Raw genomic sequence first — 22,514 nt, forward strand, 5'->3', positions numbered from 1 at the left:
TAAACTCGCGATCTAGACGACTTTTTACACTTCTGTCACCGCACTATTTTTGGAAGCAAACGAAGCGACATATTTGATCGACATAGCAAATCAAATCGCACCAGATCCCGTTAGCGAAATTTGTAACCTGCGGAAATTATGTTATATGTTTATATGATAGTTCTTTCAAATTGGCTCGATGAACTTGGGGTATTATGGCAACCTTACTATTCATTAATATATAAATGAAACAATAATTGAGATGATCCCAATGCTATCACATAGTGTCCTCTTTGTGAAGATGAAATCCCACCCTTCCACATCTAGTACGGCATAAAGTACCTACAAACACTTCATTTCATCCATTATTTCCACATTTTCAGTCCTCGGTGTTACAATCCTGGTTTGTCAACTTTCAAAAATTCTTTATCTTTTATTTTTTTGTAGTCTTTCTTTTCCTGACGGAGTGTCAAATTTGTCGTCAATCTGTTTACTTAAGCCTAACATGTAATAATTATTTTATATTCTTTCGTGAATAACAAATTTTCTAAGACTTACGATGGTTACGTTTAATCAATATTCTATATTATTAAAGCGGACATTTATGTACCAACAATTATAGTTTTCACGAAAAATCTATAGATTGGTCTTTTTCAAAATCTGTTCACACTCTTGTACGGCTGACCTGTGAGGAAAATACGGCGTGATCATTGTTTGAATTTTGGTGTCCTGATATTGCAACGCAAGTTCTACTACTCGCAGTAAAATAAGTAAATAAACCCATCATAGATACCAGGACTAAAATTTTACACTTACGCCAGACGCGCGTTTCGTGTACAAAAGACTCACCAGTGACACTCGAATCAAAAAATGGTTAAAAGGCCAAACAAATTACGAAGTTGAAGAGCATTTAGGACCAAATATTCCTAAAAGTTTTGCCAAATACAGCTAAGATAATCTATAATAATTCCTCAGGTAGAAAAACCTTAGTATTTCAAAAATTCAAAGTTTCGTTAAAATTTAATTTATTATTACGAAAATATCAATGATAACTCAAGTCAACACAGAAGTGCTGACTACTGGGCTGGTGATATCCTAGGGGAAATAAATCTCCACCAGCAGTGGCATCGACCCAGTGGTTGTAAATAAACTTATCATAGATACCAGGACTAAAATTTTACACTTACGCCAGCACGCGTTTCGTCTACAAAAGACTCATCAGTGACGCTCGAATCAAAAAATGTTTAAAAGGCCAAATAAAAGACGAAGTTGAAGAGCATTGAGGACCAAAAATTCCTAAAAGTTGCTAAATACAGCTAAGGTAATCTATTCCTGAGGTTAAAATTTGATTTAATAAGTTCTTGGATTTTCTTGAAAAATCGTGCTCAAAGCTCTAAAACCCAAAACTGCGTGACCCTACTCAAAAATAGCATAGTTGACAGTATCGTTATGTAGGTGACAAAAGCAAAAGTCCAAATCGTACGTTGACCACTGTAATAACTGAGGCAATTAGAAAGAAAGATGTTATAATGATCAAGGAAAAGGTCATCCTTTACCAAACATTGAGATATCAACATAATTGCTATCGTTATTAGTGTGGCAGCTTATTACCCAAATTTGACAAAATCATGCAAATGGTGATACAAGCATAGGATTTGGCACATACGTTCTTTAGGGTGTACTTTAGTATATTAAAGGGGTAGCAAACACAAAAAAAATCACGGCGGCCATCTTAAATTTAAAATTGACATCATTTTGCTAAATATTTGAAATTTTGAAAACAGATCGACACGTTATTAATGTGATATTGGTCATGAACACTATTTCAAATACAACAAAATGACATAAAAACATGTCAAACAGACAATCATTGTAAAAATAAGTCACCACTTCCAGTTAGGGTTGTAAAAGTACAATCGAGTTAGAGGATAGTGGTAAGGATATGCTATCAACATGTCCGTTTGGTATATAGTTAATTATTTGAGACATACAGGAAGGTCGATTAATGTATTATTTTACTATATTTTCATGTGTTCTTCGTTCTAACAGCTACAGGAACACATTGATGTACAAATCTGGTTTGACGGAAATGCATCTACCAGAACAAGTTTTCTTGCATCCACATTTTCCTCCTTGCAAGATTCTGCAATGACTGCTTATTGTGTCCTATTTGGATTCCAAAATCCATTTGCAGTCTCAATAATCCATCCCAAATCGCCCGGACTAGGTAGACGTTGTTCATATGTTCATGTGTGACTGTCTGTCCCATACATGACAACCTTGCCATGATATAAAGCTCGTGTTGTGTGCTCAAGAAGTGCAGGTTTGAGGGTGGAATAGTCATACTGTCTTTGTTTGCTTACATATAATTCAAGCCTGGATTCATTGATGTCAAATGTTGTGGTGAGTCAGGCGTGCGTAACTACAACAAATACCTCTATCAACTCCATGTCAGCTTCACTGACCAATGCAGCTTTCTTACTCAATCGCCCAAACACCTCGGTTACCATAGTCTTCCATGCCGACTTCTTTCCCTTTCCACGAAAATTGGAGAATGTCAATTCCAGTTAAAACGTAAAAAAATGGCAAGACCTCTGATTAAGAACCAAGAGTATGATTAATTTCGTGAATCGGAAGGTATCTCGCAGGTCATTTCCTTTATCAAAATGCAAAACAAAATCTGCGTTGAGTGTCTTGAAAAAACTGAGCTGATTATCAATGTCGTCTTACACTCCCTTTCAAATGCATTTTTAATATGAACAAATACTATTGCGTGTGCTTCCATGTGACTACAAGGACCACTAATACTTATTCTGTAAACTCATGAACAGATAATCGTAGTTAGCAGTATGAGTAACATCACCGGGCAGAATAAGTGGTTCTGGTTTTGTTTTTAGATATGCAGGTTTCATATTCATGTAAGCATCAGAAAGTTCATGTAACTTTTTAGATTTTGGTTTACATGTGGGTAATATTATCTAATCCTTTCTAACGCTATTATTTTCTTTCAATGTATGTTAAAAATTAGAGATTCTGGTCTCATGAAATATAAGTTTGATGTTATTGAGCTTGGGTTGGGGTCTATGTTGTCGACCAAGACTGTGGTAAATAAAGACAACGGTAGTATACCGCTATTCGAAAGTCATAAAACGATGACGAGAAAACAAATCCGGATTACAAACTAAAACCATGGGAAACACATTGCAATTAAATAAAGGCGGACAAACCACAGTCTCTTTGAAATAACATTCAATTACATCTTCACCTTGTTGAGTTGATATTTACAACACCTGATCATAAGAGATGTTTATCATATGTTTAGTAGTAAATACAGTAGTTATGCATATTTGATAAATAGCCTGCTGTTTAATCAATATCGCGCAACTTTGATGCGCACCCTTTATCGCATACCCTTTATCACACCCCTACCCTTTATCACACCCCTACTTTTTTTTTTTTTTTTTACATAAAGTCATTTTTTTTTTTTTTTTTTTGCTTAAAGGGAAACTTCGCAAAAAATCAAAAATTGATATTATGTTCATTCTGTATAAAAATGCTCAAATTCATGAATATTAAAGTTTTATTCTGCTTGATAAGAGATCACCATCGATTTTAAATTTAGAGTATCAATTCTCTCCGGTCGGCCATTTTGTTACCTTCTCCGAATTGCTCCCAAGATATGTCTAAGGACCAAAACGACAGTAACCCGATGTAGTCGTAATTGCGTGTTGATATCTTGTCAATCGTACGGTTGCTTTATCCGACTAGTTAACTATAACTAAGATGATACAGAAAATTTTCTTATCTTTTTTTTTTAATAACCATGATCTGTTATTTTTAACAATAATGATAATATTGGAATTAGTTAAAAAGTAAAAGTTTCAAATCATAAATAAGTGTTCCGTGAAACTTGAATTGTTTTCGGAAATCTAATTAGTTCATAATTCTTTTATGTAATAAACTTTATTCAAATAAATTAGGATCTTCGCTCCACTGATCACCTGCATGGCTAAAGGTATTACTCCCAAAGGTATTGCAGGGGGTGTGACACGTCCAGGTATTCATGCGATTTCCTGTCGACCTTGCAAATTCATGCATCGTTTCACTTCTTAGGGTATTGGTCAGTGTACACGGCCGATAACTTATAACTTTTCATTTTGAACTATTAGGTGTATAATATGCATCTCTATCTTGCGTGTCCGAAAGTGATATTATATACTAGTCATTACTAAACTCATACCAAGGATTTGTATAGTTAGTCTAACTATACAAATCCTTGCTCATACGCTTGTTTATGAATAAAATTTCTGATGTAAAGAAAATTATTTATAAAAATATAGATAATACCTAAAAATAAACAACAGATTTGATGAAATAAAAATCTATATACATATTTTTTGTCAATGGTGAAGGACAGATCGGACCATACCAGAAATTTTGATTTAAAAAAATGTACGCACTTGTCGACCATCTGATTCGTATATACGCCAGGATAAAAAGTTACGGAACTATAGCGCAAATTCAAATATATACATGTATACATTGTACATAAGAAAGAAACATACATTTTGTGTAAATTGTGGTAAAAGTTTTGTAAGTGGACTAGTCCACGTATGCCAACAGTATGTAATCATCAAATGTCGAAAGACTATTGTATACCAAAAGAAGAAGAAGAAGAGATTTAAATACAGGTCGATATATAACTTTCTTTATGGACATTTATATATCAATTAGATTGTTCTCGAATAAAAGAAGAAATTCGTCATCATCACAATTGTTTCGACATGCATGTTATATGTACGCAACTGGACGTACACTAATAATCCCTAAGGGATGTGAATATTTTCCAGGAAAACTATAGAGTATCAAAGTTTCAAATCAATTTCGGGATTTATTTTCTTTCTTGATATTCAATGACAGCAATTTAAAGAACAAATTGCTTGTCCGCTTTATAGGTATTCTTGCCAGTTGAAACAGACTTATAATAACATTAAACAATAGGGAAAGATGACATTAAATTCGTTCTGGTTTTTTTTTATACATTGTTGGTCAAATAGCTAAAGTATTATATATAATTGGGCCCGATATAGTTACGGTGTGAGACGAAGACTATTTTGTTAAGGACATTCCCGATTATGTAAAACAAAATGTTTTTGTTTTTCACACTTGAAAAGCATATATGTTCGTAAATTTCGATTCCATTCCAAAAAGATTCTTAAATTTTCTGTCAATTTTTTAAAAAAAATTATCAAATATCTGAAGTATTCGTGCTTTGTGAGATTTGAAATATTTTGATGAAAACATTAATTCCTAAATAGGTAATTATAGATAACTTTGGATGGACTAAATTATATAATTGCAATTGTTAATGATCTGTTTGAAATATTTAAGGCTGCCGATCCTAATCTAAAATAGTACAATTTTTGGTTCATACACTCGTAATTAGAAGGCTATTTTTATTATAAATTTATACTTCAATTAAAATAATAAAGTATTTTATCGTTACTGAATTAATCAAAAGTCATAACTCATTTAAAAGTGATCTTATCATGCTTATGCAAAATATAAAAATATACAACAGCTATCCAGTTATTGTGCGACCTTATTATTCCCGTTAATTAATTAACTTTTTTTTACATTTCTGCAGGGACGTCTATATAAGTCCTTGATTTCTGTGTCTAAAACTTTGACTGACTCCCGATTTCAATTCATACGAAATGTTGTTCACACCTTCAAGCCAGTAAACCGTGACGCCTAGATTTCACTGAATGAGGATCAAAGGATTAGAATAACATAATGCTAATCCTTTAATTACCTTGAGTTAACCGACGCACTCAACATTCTTTAGGTGTCACAAAACAATACACATTTTATTTCCTCCGTACAAGCAAGTGAAAATGTTTGCTGGAATGAAGCAAAAAGGTCAAAATACAAACGTGTATTTTTATTACACTATTGATCATGTCAATTTCATATGTTTGTTTAAAGTATTTGTAGAAAAAATCATAAAATGTTCTCTTGTATGAATTAATTTTATTATTATAATTCGATTTAAAATATCCACACGATCTAATTTTAAAAGTTGCATGGCTATCACTTATTTTTCGTTGGTTAATAGCTACACCAAAAGTCGTCGATGCGCTTTAAATGGCGTTATTAGATGGTTAACGAACAAGACTTAAATGAGATATTTTCACTCCCGTCATGCATCAAAGACTTAAACTACGTCACATAAGTCAGGAAGTTTCAAGAAATAAAATTAATAATTCCCAATTTTCTCCTTTATTAGATTTCATATCAAAATAAAACTTGGTGAATATGTTTTTTATGGTATTATGAACAAAATAAGATAAAAAGTGAAAATTCGCGAATTATCCCTTTAAGAAAAATTTTCCTCAAAATAGGTCATTTTTTTAATGACGTCATGAACGTCAAGTTTTCATATTGTATGCGACGTCACGAACGTTAAGTTTTCATATTTTTTGGCACACTAAATGCAACTATAAAAAATACAAAACACACAAATTAATACAAATAAAATAAACAAAATATTTTTAAAGCAACAGCACGCAAATTGTAAGGTAACCCAGGTGCTTCGAATAAGTAATTGAGCAGTTCTTTTAAGGCTTTTGAAACAAGACAAAAGTAGAACTGAAGGTAACCCGGTGCTATGGACCAGAAAACAGTTCATATAATATAATACTCTTCTGTTGAAATATATGATAACGCGTATAATACATGGCAAAATCCGTATCACATGCCGTATCACACTCGACCAATATCATCCCTCGGGCCTAAAGGACCTTGGGCTGATATTGATGTCTCGGGATGATACGACATATGATACGGATTTTGCCATGTATTATTCTCTATATAATCCATGTCGAAGCAATGTATCTATAAACTGTATTCTCCAGGTTTATGCAGTGAATAATACTCCAAGATACACAAAAAATGGTGTCGCACAATCGGCTGAATGTCTGTGTTGTACTGGGGCCTTCTGTTTGTTTAAATGGCAAATAAACGTTAATAGTTGGAAAGTCGAACATTGTAGAAATGTAGTCTAACTGCAATTCATTATCAGGTCAATACTCTTATCATTTCCACCAACTGTAGCAGAGGAGGTATGCTGTCATCGATATCTTCAGAAACAGTGGATCCATAAAATGTTGTCTTCTTGGAAACTCACTGGCAGCAAATAATTCCGGCCGTCCCTTGCTATATGCATGGAGTAATTGTAAACAGTGGCAAACTCGATAACTGATAAGCGCATAGTGTGTACATGTGCAAGTAGAACAGAGTTGTGTAAATCTTTCTCATATAGGTTTGTCAGGTCTGCTTATCGAACCACTACTGATTCTTCATAATTTTGTTCAGTTTCAAAGATGTATTTAACCAACTCAGCAAATGCAGTTTCTGTCATAATAGTTTCCTCCTGAGTATAACTGCTCTCGGCCTCTGTGTCTCTTTTTTGCTCTCTCTCTGTACAGCTGAGACAAGACATATAATGATTCATTTCTGTATTATTACATCCACAACTTCTTAGTTTTGCCAACAGCTGTTTATTCTGTAGAACTGTTGCACAATCCACTAACCGTTGGTTCAGTTGCATTGTCGTTGCCTCTCTTAAGCAGATAACTCTTTATCATACATGAAACATTGTTGCAAATTTTCAAAGGAACCTGGTTGTTGGTCTTTCAAACGAAGAATACTTCTTAAAACTTCAGGGGACTTGCACTCACTTGTACTTTCATATGAAATTGGTGATATATTGCGTTTCTAGGCTCTCTAAAGTTTCGTATTGTTGAACTTTATTCTGCACAAACTATAATATATAACATTTTTCTTTTTCATTGTGCTTTCAATTCCCTTTCCGTTGTTTAATCGCTGAATATCTTGAGGGATAAGGAGTGCATTTACTTCCTTAAAAAGAGAGATATTTTTGCCCATAATTGTATATCATTCTGCTGACGATTTCAGTAGGTCAGTTGTTTCTTCCTGACATAAACAACATTTGGTCCAATTAGTTTCCTACTATCTGTTGAGGAAGCTGACTAGCGAATTATGTTCGCCATTTCAAAAAATAACTTTTATATAAATAAAAAATGTAACGACAGAACGATAACGCAAATATGGTGTGAATAAAATATCTCAAGGTCGAGGGATTATCCTTTTACCATCAGTAGAGCACTCTTTTGTATTGCATTTAACGGAACTCTATTAATCTATGCAATTAAAAATTTGCCTACAGTCAGCCCGATCGTTCATTCAGTATCATTTAACTCCCATGATTTCTATACAACATCCAGAGAAAAACACCCTCCTCCTTGGTTCGGTTCTCTCGTATTCGATTCAGGTACGACTCAATGACTTAATAATTGGGCTAATCAATGAGTAGTCGGGAGCACTTTAATCACATACCAGAAAACATTATGCCCATAAATGGGGCATAAAAATGAACGGATATAAAGACGACACAGACATGAAATTTGAGATTTTATGATTTTTCTAATAAACTTATCATAGATACCAAGATTGAAATTTTGTATTAGCGCCAGACGCGCGTTTCGTCTACAAAAGATTCATTAGTGACGCTCCAATAAAAAAAAAATGTTAAAAATGCCTAACAAAGAACGAAGTTGAAGAGCATTGAGGACCATAATTTCCTAAAAGTTTAGCTAAATACAGCTTCGGTAGTCCATATCTGAGGTAGAAGAGCCTTAGTATTTCAAAACTTCAAAGTTTTGTTAACAGTTAATTAATAATTATGGGGCCATTATTTTACTGATTGTATGCGCTTTCTGTACACATAATATCCTGTTTTTTAAAGAATTTATTCAGAACTATTTCAGACCATGAAAGAGATAAATGCATTTTTTTTTTCGATTTACATTTATAGTAAAACGATCCGAAATTGTATATCTTATCAAAATATGTGACATAGCCCATTTAAACTTGACACCAAATTGAATAATAACTTCACTGATGTACCCAAGTGTAATAATATGTTACAGCATAAAATTAGAAGAAATTATTTTCTCTCATCAAAAGCTCTCTGTCGGAATTGGCTATCTGTATCAATATGACGTGATCAGTAGCAAATCACAACATGTCAATGTACGCGTCAACCATTTTTTTGTCAAGCAATATGATAATATTCAGCTGGTACAAAAAAAAACTAAAATTAAAAGAGATATCAGGTTTATAATTAAGCGTCGACAAACACTCTCCAGTGACGCTCGAATCAGTAAAGGTCAAATAAAGTACGAAGTTGAAAGCATTGAGGACCAAATATTCCTAAAAGTTTTGCCAAATACAGCTAAGGTAATCTATAATAATTCCTTATTAAGTTATTTATTATAAACGCACAGTTAGGGTGACGTTATAGTATTATTACAAAATTGAGTATTTTCGACTATAAATTAACAACTGTTTTTTTTAATAATTATTTTACCAATAAAAATATACAATGAAACTATTCTGTATTTCTTAGACAATTTGCTAGACGGCGACCCACGAGTCGGCACTTTCTGATAGAGTATCTAATACACCAGAATTTATCGTTTTCATGGAGACGGCGAATGCGAAAAATTAGTTCCATTCCTGGGTCTAGTATATGGTAACTACATTCCTTGGGTATTTGTAAACATGTGTTATGTTTGTTGTTGTAAATGAGTTTTTTAACGACCTTAACTGGCAATACAGCCCTCGCACGGTTAGTTGTTGTTGTTGTTGTTGTACTATATATACTTGATGCTAACGGACTCTTGAATCAATGACTTCTGTCAGATACTCACGCATGCGTTATACACAATACTTCTATAAACTAAATAACATTATAACGATTAAGGAAATACGTTCTGATGTAAATGTTTACGACACTTTTAACACATCACTATAAAACAGATATAATACTGTCCAATTATCGCTTGTTCTCACCGTATAATGCCTCTGAATAAGACGGTGGCGAATGTGAAAAAGAAGTTCCATATCCTGTTCCGGTATTTGAGAACTGCGTTCCTTGTGTATTGGGATAATACGGTTGCTGTTGTGATTGGCTTAACATTGCAATTTGATGTTGTTGTTGTTGTAATATTACCTGCATTTGAGCCACTCGTTCCTGTCTTGACTGGAACAGAAAAGCTTTTCTATAGTAACAAAACATGATACACACGGTGAGGCAACAAATGAAAAGACCAATTGCTGTTACAATAGCGACAGCATTCATTCCTACTTGTAGGTCAAAACTTGTACTACATGTAGTATTCTTTTCGTTCCTACTAGCACATTCTGCCATTGACCATGCTGAATATCCAATACACAATCCCATAAATGAGAAAGATGTTACAGCAAAAACATAAAACACGACAACCTGAAACAAAAGATGGTCATTAATATTAATTTATGTATTTTTATTATTAAGTTAACATATGTTTTAAGACGCCCCCTCCCAAACTCATACACAGAAACACAGACACACATGTGTCAACATCATTGATTTCTGTGTTCGCTATCTATTGTTTTATTTTTATGCTTTAGAAACGTTTGTTTTATTTGCAACAGACATCTTCAAAATTCATGTCATGGCACTCAATCTGCAGAACCTCTATAATGCTTTCTAATTACATAATAAATATAAAGACTTACTTATACAACTATCTATCAATTTGTTTAATACAAAAGCAGTTTCTACTATTTCAACCTTTTTTGTCAATATCTCTTGTTTGATAGTCTCTTGTAAGATATGTCTAGTGAAAAAAAAATCTCAGGTAGGATATGTCTCAACTCTCATGTAAGATATGGCTCGTGTTAGCTATGTTTCTTGTAAAATCTGTCTCATGTAAGCTATGTCTCTTGCAAAGGTTGTCTCTTGTATTTGTTACCTAAACTACAAAAAAACAACCAGTAAAATATTGTTTCATCTCTGCCTCAAGTAAGTGTTCAAAAACTAATCTTTCTCTGCTTTTAATAAGTTCCTTCTCTACTATCAAATAATTAACTTTGGCTATAAAACTTTATGAAAATAGTCAAATATTAACAATTTGTTTTGTATTTTAATTTGTTCTTGATGTTTTAAAAACCATGTGCCTTTGGTGGTCTTTTCGTTTCAGGTGGCAAGTTTTACTTTTTCAATTATTAACACTACACTTCTATACAAGCTTAAATTAAAGCCTTCTTCTCTAATGAGAAAGGTAAATATGATAAATATACTCCAGGCGGTGTGACGAGATGATTGAAGCTGTTGTTATTTACGTTTCAGCAATAAAGTTTATCGACAGGTTTAAGGTAGTCCTCAGGGCACCAATTGCACCCCTTCAAACGCAGACTTCTTCGTGTACTTTTATGAATCACTGTTTATGGTTAAACTCAATAAAGACCCGTCTAAATTACATTTAATTGACAAATGCAACAACGCTTGTTGTTATCTTGATGATATGTTTTCGTTCAATAATCAAGAACTGTCTAAATATACTGTCGAAATTTACCAAAATAAACTTCTGCAGAAATCAAATATAAACGAGCACCTTGACATTAGATAAAGTCATGTTTATCTCTGCCATGTTAATGAAGTCTTTATACTAAATCCATTTGGATGTGTACTGATTGATTGACAGTTTTAAATGTATAACTTTTTTAATATTTTTTATTGACTTTGAACTAGCTGTGATTAACTGCAAGTACTCTCATATCTGCACTTCGCATATATTGTGTTGTGGGATTGTGAAAGTTCCCTACCACGTTCACTCTGTGATTCTGTTAAATATATTCTGCTTTGGATGGTTCTGGTGAGTGAAACCTTTTTGAACTGATTTTTATAGTTTGTTCTTATGTTGTTCTGTGACATCACTGTCCCAGGTTACGGAGGATTCGTGCGCCTCCACCTATTTTTAACCCAGCCATATCATGTATAAGCATGTCCCAAGCCTGTAATTAAATGGTTGTCGTTTGTTGCTGTATCATACTTATTTTTGATTCATTATTTTGCACATGAATCAGGCTGTAACTTTTCATTATGGGTCATACAATGAGTTCATCATATAAAATAATATTGATGAACGGAGAATTGTAATAGTTAAAAGAATATAGTTGCGTATAAATATTATGAGATTGTCTCATTGAAAACATTTTTCAATATAGATCTCAGAGGCTGATTGAGAGGAGGCCAGAGGGAAATTTATATATGATAAATGCAAAGACTTTTGTTACTCCAAACCTACGCGTTGACCTTCCTGTACACCTTTCAAAAGCTTTGCTATACATTTGTAGCTGATTAAAAAAACAACTTTATATGTTTTCGACTTTTTAAAATACGTTTTTGATTGCTTACAAGACATCGTTGTTTTGTTTTATCACTTTCTGTTTTCCAGTCTGAATTACTTGATCCAAGTGCAAGTCCAAAGATAGCTCCTATCAAGATCTAAAAATACAAAAACAAATTTAACTGATTTTAAAGGCCAGCAATATTGCATCAGAGGTTACAAAGAAAAAGTCAATATCTTCGGTGGTAAACTTTAACCGAGTAGTATGCATGTGATGGTAAAAGGGTTGTTTTCGATATTAAACAGTACTTTTCTTTATGTTTATTGTAGTGGATCCCTTTGTGTATCGTTTTGTGTACATATCACGATGGTCTTTCGAAGTTCCCAGTGGTTATACTCAAAGATGTTGTTAAGGAAAGTACTTTTCCCCCCTTTCTAATATACAGTTAAACGTCCATGTTTCCGCAGTATAGATTCGTCCTTTAAAATAAAACTTGACTATACTGTAATTTCAAAAGCAAATTCACAGACTGATTCTTGATCTTTGAACTGAGCGAAAACAAAAACGTACCTAATCGCAAAAGTATTTTCAGGTTTGCAATTGTCGTATGAAATATAAATACACATAAATAAAGGCAACAGTAGTATACCGCTGTTGAAAACTCATAAATCCATGGACAAAAAACAAAATCGGGGTAACAAACTAAAACCGAGGGAAACGCATTAAATATAAGAGAACAACGACATAACACTAAAATGTAACACACATAGACAAAATCCCACGAGAATAACAAATATAACATATATATATAACATCAAAACCAAATACATGAATTTGGGATAGACAAGTACCGTGACACGTCTTATCGCAATGTGAATTTACACTAAAAAATAAGAGAAAACAAACGACAAACGTTATAATGTAATACACACAGAAACGAACTATAATATAACAATGGCCATATTCCTGACTTGGTACAGGGCATTTTTAAAGGAACAAAACATGTCTGAGAGTGACAAACACAAATGGAATATTTGGAAAATAAAAGATAAACAAGTATATTAGAATTACCGTCATAAAACTAAAATTAAGTAGAAAATTAACATGCGAGCTTTCTTACCAATTATCTTGCCCAAATAGGAGAAATTAATAGTCAAACATTCTTACCAATGATCCGGCCCAAATAGGAGATCCAGCTGTTAAGGGGAAGCCACCCCCTGTGCTCTTAGAAACTATTATTATACCAGCAATGATTAACAATACAGCGCCAGCTGTCATCGCCATAGCAATTATCTTATACTTTTTCACTACGTTTAGGCGTAGCGCTAAAAATCTGGCTGAAAAATGAAAAAGCTGTTATATTGCAAAATTGTCGATAAATCTTTAAAAATTTTATATAATTTATCATTGTCACAAGACGAGAGTCCAGAGATATTTTTTGTACATAAGTCTTTACAATTTCCGTGCATTACTTGATGTTAACAAAGTTTCTAAAGTTTTTTGTTATTGCTATTTTAGTTTTAGTTACAAGAATGTTTGGTTCTTCGACACGTAATCCTTCTTTTTATGTTAAACAATTCAACACATAAGGAATTGATTAACAAAAATGAGTTATTCATTTTTGAATATTATTCTCAATTTTATTCGCAGAAAATTATACTTCATATGTCTTTTTTAAATGTATATACACACCTTTTTTTTATTGTGTGTGTGCAATGTGCGCACTCATTGTATATAGTTTAACGTTTATTCGAAATACATCTGCTATATGTATCATAGATACCGTTAGTATATCCGTCATAAGCAGAAAACAATACTTATTCGCTTCCTTCGCTCAAATTTAAAATGAAATTCCGAGTAAGTATAAATGTGTGAAAAAAGATACTGTTTTTATCATGAATGGAAAAATTGCAAGGTTGAGTTCAAAATTAAAGTTGAAAAGTTGGAGGATTGAGGTGTTAACATTGAATGCGATGTGATTCGTGTATCAATAAAGGCAACAGTAGTATATATACCGGTGTTCAAAAGTCATAGATCGATTGAGAGAAAACAAATCCGGATTACAAAATGAAACGGAGGGAGGGAAACATATCAACTATAAGAGGAAATAAAAGAACAACAGGAACATTGAAGTGCAAGAAAACAAACACCAACATACAACAAAACAAACAATTTTATAATAATTGTCATATTTCTGAATTGGTAAAGGACATTCTGAAAAAAAATGATGGATTGAACCTGGTTTAATGGCTAGCCGAACCTCCCAATTTATGACAATGCTAAAACATATAGCTGAAATAGCAAAACTACGTGACAGAAATACAGCACAATTATACACAAGCACATTCATCTCAGAGGAACGCACCAACAAATAATATTTGAGTCGACACAACATGCAAACTGCAAAACAACAACGAACATATTCCATCAACGACAAACACCACAGGATATTCAAAATAGTAATGCGCTTACGTTATTAACATGCAATCTCGAAGGTTATACAATTACAATTACTTTCTCAATACTCGTCTAAAGAATTTTCAGGATAATGATGTCATGGAAAGGCAATTCCATATCATTTGGACCCAAATGAAAACTACAAGACATAACAGATTATCCAACCGAAACCATAACTGAAATCTCAAAAACTATTATATGAATGCCGGATGTACACTGAAAACACTGAAACACGTCGTACAGCAAATAGTCAAAATATTAGGTTAGTGTCCCAATGAATTTTGCTTTATGAACAGTGTTGTTCAGATTCCATATAGTTGGTAAGTGCCCCCTAGAATTATGCGTATAAACAGTGAAGTTCAAATTATTCCGTACAGTATGTTAGTGTGCTTGAGATAAAGCTTTTATAAACAGTGTGATCAGATCAATACAGTGGGTTGTGCTCTTTACAACTATGCTCATGAACAGTATGGTTGGTTGTGCTCTCTACAACTATGTCCTCGAACAGTGTGGTTCAGATCAATACAGTGGGTTGTGCCCTCTACAACTACGCTCATGCACAGTGTGGTTCAGATCAATACAGTGGGTTGTGCCCTCTACAACTATGCCCATGAACAGTGTTGTTCAGATTCCATACAGTGGGTTGTGCCCTTTACAACTATGCTCATGCACAGTGTGGTTCAGATTCCATACAGTGGGTTGTGCCCTCTACAACTATGCCCATGAACAGTGTGGTTCAGATCAATACAGTGGGTTGTGCCCTCTACAACTATGCTCATGAACAATGTGGTTCAGATCAATACAGTGGGTTGTGCTCTCTACAGCTATGCTCATTAACAGTGTGGTTCAGATCAATACAGTGGGTTGTGCCCTCTACAACTATGCCCATGAACAGTGTGGTTCAGATCAATACAGTGGGTTGTGCTCTCTACAACTATGCCCATGAACAGTGTGATTCAGATCAATACAGTGGGTTGTGGTCTCTACAGCTATGCTCACGAACAGTGTGGTTCAGATCTATACAGTGGGTTGTGCTCTCTACAGCTATGCTCACGAACAGTGTAGTTCAGATCAATACAGTGGGTTGTGCTCTCTACAACTACGCCCATGAACAGTGTGGTTCAGATCAATACAGTTAGTTGTTCCCTCTACAACTACGCCCATGAACAGTGTGATTCAGATCAATACAGTGAGTTGTTCCCTCTACAACTATGCCCATGAACAGTGTGGTTCAGATCAATACAGTGGGTTGTGCCCTCTACAACTATGCTCATGCACAGTGTGGTTCAGATCAATACAGTTGGTTGTGCTCTCTACAACTATGCTCATGAACAGTGTTGTTCAGATTCCATACAGTGGGTTCGCGTCCCCTAGATTTTATCTTATGAGCAATGAGGTTCGGATTCCATACAATGTGTTAGTGCTCGCTAGAATAGTGCTGATGAACAGATTGTTAAAGATTCCAAACAGTGGTTATGTTTCTCTTAGAATTAGACCTATGAACAGTGTCGTTCAAATCCAATCATGTGGGTTAGTGTTCCTTAGAATTATGCTTATGAACAGTGTTGTTCAGTTTCAAGACAGTGGGCTCCTGTCCCCTTAAATAAGGTCTAGGATCAAATTGGTTTAGATTCTATCCAGTGGGCTGTGCCCCCTACAGCTATGCACATGAACAGTGTGATTTAGATGCCATACAGTGGGTTAGTGTCCCGTCGATTTATGCTTATGAAAAGTGCGGTCCGGATTCTAAACAGTGTGTAAGTGTCACATATTCAGATCCATTCAGTAGTTGTGTGTCCCCCATAACTATTCTGATGAACAGTGTGGTTCAGATTCTATATATTAGGTTTGTGATCACTAGAATAATGCTTATGAACAGTGTGGTTCAGATTCCATATAGCGCGTTCGTGTCCCCTATAGATATGCTTTATGAACAGTGTGGTTAAGATTTTACAAAATTATAATTATGAACAGTAAGGTTTAAATTATATATGGAAGATTTGTTTTCACCTAGAATTATACTTACGAACAGTTTGGTTCAGATTCAATATAGTGAGTTTGTGTCCCCATGGATTATGCTTTATGGACAATGTGGTTCAGATTCCATATATTGGGCAAGTGTTGTATGCGTATGAACAGTGTTGTTCAAATTATTCCGTACAATAGATGAGTTTCCCATAGAATTAGGCTTCTGAACAGTTGGGTTTAGATTCCATACAGTGAACTTGTATACACAATTTTATGCTTATACAGAGTGGGTTAGTGTCCCCTAGAATTAGACGGATGAACAGTGTGTTTCAGATTCCGTATAGAGGGTTAGTGTCCCCTAGAATTAGACTTTATGGACATTTAATGCACAGCTATACATATATGTACTTACCTTCCTCCTCGGGTGTTAACTGCTGTTGAGGAAACTGACATCCTCTCAGATCCACTCCCGAGATATGCATTTCAATATATTTAATCTCCTTTAAAAAGCTTTTATACAGTAGAATATTAATTTTTGTTATTACGAAATGTGTATTGAAAATACAGGTAAAAATTCTAAAAATAGTTTTCCTGTTTACGTGTTATTTTATTGACTATATCATGCTATAATTATACTTGAACAACACAAAACGTTACCCAGAGCAGTATCAAGGAATATTTCGTTTAATTCATCTTGTATCTCGAGTACTCAGGTTGCATAAAAAATAATCCGTTATTTCCAGAAAATTGGATCCTTTGATTGAGTAAGATTGAATCATATTTATAATTGCAAAATGAAATGAAATACTTGATACACGAATCAATTCTTTGAAATTTTGACATGGTATGTTATTATAAAACATTCATGATTTTCTCGATTTATTGAGGACTCATTGGTGGCCTTGGACTTTTTCTGCCTTTTGGTCGGGTTATTGTCTTTTAGACACATTCCCCATTTTTAATTTAATGTGGACACACTTTATATGGTTAATGTTTATCACTATCTAATCAGGATTCTTCTTTCTCAAAACTATTTCCCCTGTGCGCCACCTATATTAGCATCATTTTATTATACTTTTCAGCTTTTTGGGTTAAAATAATTGTCTTTAAATTAAAAAGTTTACAGAGATCTCGAAATCTATAGAAACAAATGTAATCAATTCAGATATGCACATCAGGCGGTTATGTTGCGGAGGGAGGGATTATGTATGTACCTGTCCCAAGCCAAGAGCCAGTAGTTCGTTAGTTGTTATGTACATGTATGTGCCTGTCCCAAGCCAGGAGCCAGTAGTTTGTTAGTTGTCGTTTGTTTTAGTATTTCATATTTGTGTTTGGACATTATATATGTTGTTCATAAATCAGACCGTTAGTTTTTCGTTTGAATTGTTTTACATTTGCCATTTCGGGGCCTTTTACAGCTTAATATCCGGTAAAAACATACTGTGACCTATAGTTGTTAATTTCTTTGTCATTTCGTCTCTTGCAAAGACTATTCTCATCGGCAATCATACCACTTCTTTTTATCTTTATATGTATTTCAACCTTTTAACGTTTAAATTTCGATGATTTTTTTTTGTTGAGAAAAAAGTATTTAGAAATAACCAGTTTCTTTACTGGACATACATTTGATTTTACTCCTAACTACTGAGTGCATTTCGGAAATAAATATATCAAATTGATTAATTCTATCATTTATTGAAAAATTATCTGTTTTTGATATACCTGTCATCAAAACGAAATACAAGAGCTTTTTCGAAATACCTTTACTTACTACTCATTGGAACATGTCGCACACAAAATCTTTTTACCATATACAGAACATAATAAATATTAGCATAATTTAAAAAAAAATAAAACATAGTCACTGAATATCAGAGACTCAAAAACATTGTTTTTGTTAATAATCTAAAACTTTGTTTAAAGCTAAAGATCGTTGTGTAGAAAACAGATGATGCTCAGTCTTGATTAACAATATCATTCATGTCCTTTAAAAGAATGTAATGTCTTCATACACTCATTGTTAAAAATACTTCAAAATATCTCCTCCCAGTAGAATGCTTTAATACTTTATACTTGATCAGAAGCACTGTTGAATAGCTTGATAATTACTCGCTAAAGCTATATGTGTTTTTATGGTATGTAAACCATTGTTTTCTGCGAAATCATATGCTGTTTTCTTGCTATTATCATACACGTCAAGGAATGCACCTTTGTTTATCAAAAAGTCTACAAACACTATTCCTTCGTTCTCTCTGTATCTCGGACAATAACGACAAGCGGCTATGATCGGTGTTACACCAGAGGAGTCCTGTGCATTGGCGTTGTCAGTTGCAGTAGCAATTTTACAAGCTCAAAATTACATTCAATGATAGCTTTCATCAGTTGTAAAAACATGTCATCGTTTATTCTTTTTTTATCAAATGTTTTTTCATCCTTTGTTTGATACTTTCTAAACACGGACTTGTTTCTTGCCATTTTAAGTTTTAGTTCCTTAATAAACGACATTATGTTCTACTCCAACTTGAATCGTTTCTCTGTATCAGTGACAGACAACTGTTCTTTTATACTGCGTTTATTGTGTCTGTGAATGATGTTAGTGTTACAAACACAGATTATCAATGTAGGTATGACTATTAATGTTTCAAAACAAAGTGCATGTTTTTCGCCTTACAAGGTTATACACGTCTTTGCTGTAAACAAGTAGAAAGTATATACGACATTTCATTATAGAAAATCAATATCGGAGGGGATAACAAGTATTGTTTTTTTGTTGTTCAACTGTGTCATTAATTCATAAGACGTATCGGTAACATCAATCTCTAAGTATCTTAATTTCCTTGCACTAATATATATGTGTTTCGAAACTTTTAATATAGACTAATGTTGCAAACAGTAAACTTTCAATAATATAATGGAGGCGAGGATACTCGATCAACACGTTTTCAACTTTTCTTCGATATTTGGAACCCAATATTGCTTTTCTTATGCATTGTAATTATATCTTGCATTTGTAAATAGTTATCAAAGGTACCAGGCTTATACATTTTTTTTTTCGCACGTTTTGTCTACACTACTCATGTTATTTTACAAACATGCATTGCAAATACGTTTCTGCAAACTATATACAAATCATTTTAATGTCTAGTGCGTGTTTCATAGTGTTAAACATTTGTATTTCAAATACGGTTCAAAAACATATTTTGGAGACTCTCATTCAAACCGATAATGATAGTACAGTTGAATATACTGTATAGTAGTGCAATATTTTTTTTCTCAAGTATATGTGTCTCAATTGATATGTTACTCTAGAGCTAGCTCAAAGTACGTTGATTTTGTTGAACGAGGAATACTACTTTCTCAAAAGTTGCTAAGACCGGGCTATGAATCAATCAAATTAGTGTCATCACTCAAGAAATTTTACGGTCGCCATCATGAGCTGATTGGCCATTATGAAAAAAAGTGTGTCAGAAATCATATCTAATTTTCTTCCTCATTCATAATAACCTTCCATCATTACCGAACTGAACAAAGAAATAACACGACGGGTGCCGTATACGGTGCAGGAAATGTTTACCCTTCCGGAGCACCTGATTTCACTCCCAGTTTTTAGTGGAGTTCGTGTTGTTTCTTAATTATTATTTATAACTGTTGATGTAAATGTCCTTTGGATTTGTGAGTCTTTGTTTACTCCTTGGTTTTGATTGTTATTGTCTTTAACCTCATCTATATTTTGTTCTTTCTTACGGTTGTCATAATGAAATTAACAATATATGAAATTGTACAATGTAAGCAAACATTGAATGTTCATTAAATATAAGTGTAGAATCTATATTCACGAATACGCTATATACATGAATATTCTGTATATATGAATAATCTATATCCATGAATAATCTAATCCAATACTTTGTATTAATAAAGCTTGAATTGAACTGGGTTTTTTTTCGACCAAATATATATCAAGTGTACCAACCTTTAATTTAATACGCCAGACGCGCATTTCGTCTACAAAAGAATATTCAGTAACGCCTAGATCAAAATAGTTCATACTTTTGATTACATTCTGATTACAATGAACAAAATCTAAATTAACGTTTATGGTCAATATAGCACCTCTTAATGAACCTTTTTTTTTTATTCATGTTCAATAAATAATATATATTTGACTTGTTTTGTAAGCATGTAAATTGATTTTTTACCGACATAAAATTAAACTTTTACAGACACCCAGATTCCCAAAACATATGCCAAAAACAGCTACGGTAGTCTTTGCCTTGGACAAAAAAATCCTTAGTATTTCGAAAAAAATATAATTTTGTGAAATTTATAAAAATGACCATATAATTGATATTCATGTCAACAACGAAGTCCTGACTACTGGGCTTGTGATAACCTCCGGGACGAAACGTCCACAAGAGTGGCATCGACCCAGTTGTGTAAATGAACCGGGCTTATAATTAAATACACCAGACGCGTATTCTGTTGATATGAAAAGAAATGTACTGCTGGCTTCCGCAATATGTGATCTTTTTTTTTAATATATTTTCTGGTTTTACTGTACTTTACAATTATATTTTTTTTTAAATTAATCTAGACATTCCTAGTTTTTTATTTGTTTTAAAAATTTGCCGTCTGTCATAATATACAAGTCATTTGCCTTGAAACGTGTCTGTTCTTTAATAAGTAAACATAATAATTTCTGACCGAGTGAATATCCCACAGAGAAAATAAAGATCTACCAACAGGATTGGAAATGTCATTGCCACTTAACTAATAAATATTTTCCGTTTGATAGAATAAAGTTAAAACAATTCATACACACATTGAATTTTCATTGTCTATGTTCATTGTTAATACAAGTAGAAAGTATATCTAAATATTTTCAAATCAAACTTTTTTTTTTGGGGGGGGGGGAGGGTTAACCTATAATATAGGCATATCAATCAAAAATTTTAATTTCTGAAATACGAATGAATAGCGATATTGAAAAATTGAATCGATCTACTTTACAAATGCATAAATATATTGATTCAAAATTAAGCTGCAATCTATATAATAATTGAATGAAATGATACAATGAAGTTGTATCTGAAACATAATAACGATATTCCTACGTATACTTAATAAAGTAAACTTGTATAAATATCAGTAAATTAAAAGCAAACTAAATATTACTTGTATGTTATATACATAATACACATTCATAGATCTACAATCTGTCGATACCTTTATCTTGGCATTGCATAAGGTCATGTTTTTCTCTGACTGTTTATGACGACTTTATCCGAAATTCATTGGATGTTGGATATGTACGAATTGATAATTTAGTCTTAGATGCTAATTTTAATTTCTGTGTTATTTTGGTCTATTGTGGAGAGTTGTCTCATTGGCAATCATACCACATCTTTTTTTTTTTTATTAAATTGATAACCCAGAAAGAAATTTAAATTTTCCAGTTTTTCATTGCTGGTCAGATGGTGTGGTTCTTACAAATAAAGAATGTATATTTAATTTTTTGCAAATAATTCTTGAAAAAATATTTCAGAGCCTCCTCGTTGAGTTTTGCATGTTTCGAGTCTAAACATAAAAGCTTTCGTTAAGTCTTTAACCTTTCTTAATTTCTTTCATTTTCAGTGTAATCTCGAATAGAGTTTTCATTTTGATTTGGGAAGGTTGCAAATATTCGCATTAGTACTGCTATTATAGATATAATGGTTTACTTTTTAAATTGTTATTTGTATGGAGAGTTGTCTCATTGGCACCCACACCACATCTTCCTATATCTAGTCAACCCGAAATATACAATTATGTTTAAGTAGATAGCTTATTTTATAGTATGTCTTTTAATG

At 33.1% G+C, this 22,514-nt stretch overlaps 1 protein-coding gene across 1 annotated transcript; it reads right to left on the reverse strand.

Moving 5' to 3' along the window:
• Nucleotides 1-9,324: 9,324 nt before the first annotated feature.
• LOC139517953 (uncharacterized) lies at nt 9,325-17,248 on the reverse strand. The gene is made up of 4 exons (XM_071309514.1): nt 17,078-17,248; nt 13,408-13,577; nt 12,308-12,397; nt 9,325-10,351 (listed from the first exon to the last, which is right to left on the reverse strand). The coding sequence occupies exons 1-4, from the start codon at nt 17,145-17,147 to the stop codon at nt 9,902-9,904; spliced, it is 780 nt and encodes a 259-aa protein (XP_071165615.1). The 5' UTR covers nt 17,148-17,248; the 3' UTR covers nt 9,325-9,901.
• Between the last annotated feature and the right edge of the window lie 5,266 nt (nt 17,249-22,514).

This window comes from Mytilus edulis, chromosome 3 (assembly GCF_963676685.1).
Source record: "Mytilus edulis chromosome 3, xbMytEdul2.2, whole genome shotgun sequence".
Lineage (NCBI taxonomy): Eukaryota > Metazoa > Mollusca > Bivalvia > Mytilida > Mytilidae > Mytilus > Mytilus edulis.